This window comes from Penaeus monodon, chromosome 36, assembly GCF_015228065.2.
Source record: "Penaeus monodon isolate SGIC_2016 chromosome 36, NSTDA_Pmon_1, whole genome shotgun sequence".
NCBI lineage: Eukaryota > Metazoa > Arthropoda > Malacostraca > Decapoda > Penaeidae > Penaeus > Penaeus monodon.
Window position 1 is genome coordinate 20,822,151 of NC_051421.1, and position 5,000 is coordinate 20,827,150.

A 5,000-nucleotide genomic window follows, 5' to 3' on the forward strand; every position below is an offset into this window, starting at 1 on the left:
GTAGATAAGTATGAAAATTTATTTGGTTAATTGCTATCAAAAATTTTCAATTTGCTGAACATAAGAATATGACCTGTCTAAAGAAAATATATCCAAGACATTGATTCTTTCATTGTGTCCAACTAAAAAAGTGTATCCTTTTTAGTCTGTGTGTTTAGTCTATGGTTTTAGCATCTGTAACGTACATTCTGTTTTGTTTCAGGTCGTGAAGTGACGTATGGACAAGCTTTTTATTCAGCAACAGCTGTTACCCAGGAAATATGCAGGTACCCCCATTGATCTATTTAAGCCTTTTATAGTTGACCTTTTCAGCCTGATTCAGTTGACAGTCAAAGATATTTCCATGTTTCATAACCATATGAGTGTGATATGACCTTGAGAATTTTAGCAGAGTCATATGCTGGTTGTAACTGTTGGATTAATTATATTTTTGGTAGTTTTGCATTTATCAGTTTTATATTTATTTGTCTATTTAATAAAGTATAGACTTTCTTGATAATGTTTTGTATGGACCGTCTGCAGATAAGCTGGTTTTTTGTCCTTAAAAATATTACATATTGCGATTTTGGTGCAATTTTTAAACTTTTGTAGACCATACAATTGTGTTTCTTTTGAGATATAGTGCCTTTAGTTATCAACAAGTGGGAGTAATTACCCCCTTTTGCAAATTGATAATGTGCATCAAATTTTTGTAGGGCATAGGGGGGAAATAACTTTTGCATCATAGCTCAAAAACCCATGAAAATTATATTGTAAAAACTATTAATCACTGCCATCAGACTGTTGTCTTCTAATTTTGCAGTTTCCTTTTTCTGCTTTAGGTACACAGTTTTGTCCAAAAAGGGTAAAAAATTACTTTACATTTTTCTTACTATTTCAAAATACAATAATCGGAAGATGACGGTTTGGATGCATTTGAATGGGCTTTCCAGCTGAAGAAAGATCTCTGGAATGGGATTCGTAGTTTGGTCATTTTTCTTTGTTTTTTTTTTACTGTTATCTTTTAGTCTACAATACATATATGGAAATGTATGTATATGGAAAGAAAGTGTAAGTGTACTATGTAATGAAACATTGCAATCCAATTTGTGGTTTCCTTTCTTAAATAAAGTAAAATGTTAAGAGAACCATTTTAGAAACCCACATTTTTGGAGTGCCTTAGGTAGCATTACTAAATGTATATAATGATTTGATATATAAGTCATACCGTAGTGACAGTTACATGGAAAATTATAATGATCATATATTAGTAATACTTTTTCTGTGTCGTTTTATTCTTCTTAATTCTTCTGTGTACTTGTTAGTTTATTATGAATACTCATAAATTGCTCTACAAGAGCTTAGCCACCATGGAGTCAATTGCTAATTCTATCTGTTTCACCTGTTTACCCTTTTCTTTAAATTTTGGAAATATATATATAACAGCCCTCCCTGACCAGGACTCAAACCTAGGTCACTCCAGGTGTGAACTAGAGACCAGTACTAAACCACCCATGCCACACAATCCACTAAAAGCATATCTACATATACATGAGTAATGATAGCAAGATTTTACACACTACCTGTGGGCACTTGATGGAAATTGATTTAGAAATTCAAAACTGAAGTCAGATGTATATATGAAAGCTGGAATAATGCATACTGCATTGATATAGATATATAACAACCCTCCCTGACCAGGACTCGGATCTAGGTCACTCCAAGTATGAACCAGAGGACCAGTACTAAAACCAACCATGCTACACAACCCACTAAAAGCAGTGTGCATCTAGGATCTAACGAGCTCCATAGACATTACCTATCTACTCAAGCAGTGGTCATTATCACTGAGAATGAGATCATTAAGATTTAGCCATTAGGCTAATTACTGGAGCAAGATTATTTGGCTGCTTGTATTTATAACACTAGGTGACTTATTTTTACATTAGATATTTGCATTTCAGCTGTCTCATCCTGGTTGCAGTATTCTGTGGGCTTTCAGAAGGTCACATAAAAGCTGCAAGTGTTTTGATATTCACAGCTGTTCTGGGTGTTACAGGATATTTCATCACCAGATCTCAGCTCAAGTCTTCAGGTAACTATATAGTTGTGTAGACATTTTAAAACTATATATAATCTTTATGCATTTGGGAAACTTAAATTCATTAGACATTGTAATTATTTAAGGTTAAACACAGGGGAATATACCGTGCACTACAGAGTAAATGGAAATCGAGCATAACTTTTGTGTGAGTAATTGAATTATAACTAATGTCTTAATACCTTGATATTAATTGATAAAGATAATTATTTTATAATCTGTATACTGTAAAGAGCTCTAATATTATATTTCCTAAATAGATTTCATAAGTATGCTTTTATGGCTATTGTTGTATTCCCTTTTTATTATTATTATTATTATTATTATTATTATTATTATTATTATTATTATTGTTATTATTATTATTAGGTATAAGAAGTTGACATGGTTATGTTGTTGGCTTATTTTAACTTTTTTCAGCCAGAGATGATATCAAATTGGTGTGCTTCTATGTAGCACTGATCTCTTGTGCCTCACCAGTGGTTAAGAGTTTGACAGGCAGTGTTGCCACAGACACAATTAATGCTTGCACAACTGCCTTGCTCCTGTTAAGGATAGTCCACCAGGACTATGGTGCTCTTGTTGCAATGTAAGTTATCTTATTTTGTTGCATTCACATTGTAGCTCTTAACTATTTTGATAATTGTCCTTGATTATGAAAATAAATGTAGATGTTTGACTATATAGAAAGGAACCCTATCCTTTTGTTCTCTTTAACCTCCAAAGATTTTTTTCAGCAACTATTTCTTTCATCAAATACACATACATTTATGGACTGAAATGCATATATGTTCATCTTTTTTTTTTTTTTTTTTTACAAATGCTGATACCTATATTTACAAAGAAATAAGTACAAATAATATGACAAAAAATCCTCTTTCAGAGTAAATCCAACAGTGTCACATAACCTGGGAGTATTTGCGTCAGTATGTCTTGCATCAAGACTTGGAAGTGACAGGGATGTGTTTGCATTGATGACATTGGCTGTGGCTTTGTTTGCCCTCTTCCCAGGATTCAGGAAATATTGTAGGGTATGTGTCCATTTTCACTGATGTGTTGTTTGGACTTTACACTCATTGTCACTGATATAGAATTTTCCCATCTTTCTTATAGCCATTTTATTAGTGATAGTAATAATGATGATGATGGTGACAATATTGATCATAATCATAATAATAGCAATGACAATGATAATAATAATAATAAACAAAAAAATATAATGATAACAGTAGTATTAATGATGGTGATAATGATAATAGTAATAATGATAACAATAATAATATTCTTTATTTCTGTTTATTTTGCTTATGAAGGGAGAACTGTTTTTAAACAAAACATTTACATTTTTGGTTTGGTGTTTGGTTTTCAGACTAAACTCGGAACAACCTTGGACCTTTTTTTCACTGTTTTTGTGGTTACCGTCACAGCAGTTGGCCTTTGGTTGTATGCAGCACATCTCATGCCCCTCTTAGCCTTTGCTCTTGTTACCTGTAATGGCATCATCCCAGCACTCTTTGTTGCACTTCAAGGACACAAGCAGTAAGTTATCTTTTATGGGTTTGTACCTTTTCTTTGGTCATTGATATTTTGATTATGCCTTATGTTAAGCAAATATATTGTAACATAATATTGTTTTGATACACACCAGGAATTCATTCATTTTTATAGTATCTTAGCATTTCTTTATTAGCTTATAAATTTACATTTATAATATGATATTCTGAAAGGAAAGCAAAAAATTTTGAATTTATTGATGTTTAGCAAAAACCCAAAATTATTTCAGTCTTTCAAGAGTACATTCACCTGAGTAAATGGTGTGTATGCCTTTTGTATGAAATCAAACTTATTAACCTTTTAAGGCCCTCTCTTAAACATGGATTTCAGTAGATCAAAATATAGATGATAAAAAAACACTAAACCGTCATTGTTATTTAGAAAACCAAAAAGTCTTATTAACCCTTTCCCGACGGGTAGTATTCATAGTGGCCTGGGCCCCGCTGCCGGGGGCTTATATCATCGCCCTAGCATGCACGACCGCTCATGCCAAATACCAGCATCCCTCCTGATAAATCAAGACTGAAGGGTATTTTTGCTGTTATATAGACTCCATAGTTGATCATTATTCGCTCTATAGTCTAAATAGAATAAGCAGTGTGTGGAGTTGAAATCATAGGTTTGTTGGGTTTTTTTTGTTTTTTTTTTCTTTGTATAGTAGAAATGAGAAAGTGTTAAAAACAACTTAATCACACTTTCAGTAGCAGAAAAATAATATTTTGCCGTGATTGTAACAAAAAAAAAACTCATGTCATGTCCATACATACACCATGGCACATACGTGCATGCCACCCGTCAGCAAAGGGTTAACTATTATGGAATATACCATATTTAGAAGGAGTAGTGGATGAAAGCCTTTTTTTTCATGATTTATTAACTCTGCACAGGCAATTCCTTTATATAAGTGCTATATTTGCATATCTTTATGTGCAGCCTAATTGTGTAATGTTTATTAATACACTTCTAAAAATAAGATAGTGATTCTGTGGCAGAAGAATAAGTCACACTTCATTACTTTTCCAAAAGTTCCTGTGTGTAACTTGGTGAGGAATAGTTTTCTTTGGGCACTGTACTCATGGCTTTATTGCCAGTTATTTTGTATTCATTTTCATACACTATTTTTCTGACAAGCATAACATTTGATCTGATTGTATTTATCTGTTAACAGGACATATGGAGTAGTTGTTAGCAAATTGGAAAACAAATAATTGATAGTAACAGTAGTTTCATATTTGCTATAGTGTCAGAATTGTATTGCTGTTGACAGTAGATGAAAGATGTCTTTTATCTGACTTTCATTTCTTCTCTTAATGAAGGGTATGACTACTCATAGTGTCTTCAGCACTGAATTGATGTTGCAATAAAT

The 5,000-nt window shown here is 32.5% G+C and overlaps 1 protein-coding gene across 2 annotated transcripts in view; it reads left to right on the forward strand.

Moving 5' to 3' along the window:
• The window catches only part of LOC119595839 (phosphatidylinositol N-acetylglucosaminyltransferase subunit C-like), a 10,708-nt gene that overhangs the window by 2,823 nt on the left and 2,885 nt on the right, over positions 1-5,000 (forward strand). For both annotated transcript variants that reach the window (XM_037945028.1, XM_037945029.1), the window contains 5 exons: positions 203-266; positions 1,944-2,074; positions 2,501-2,669; positions 2,964-3,111; positions 3,450-3,619. In XM_037945028.1, the coding sequence (XP_037800956.1) occupies positions 203-266; positions 1,944-2,074; positions 2,501-2,669; positions 2,964-3,111; positions 3,450-3,619 (682 nt within the window). The remainder of the gene's footprint in view (positions 1-202; positions 267-1,943; positions 2,075-2,500; positions 2,670-2,963; positions 3,112-3,449; positions 3,620-5,000) is intronic.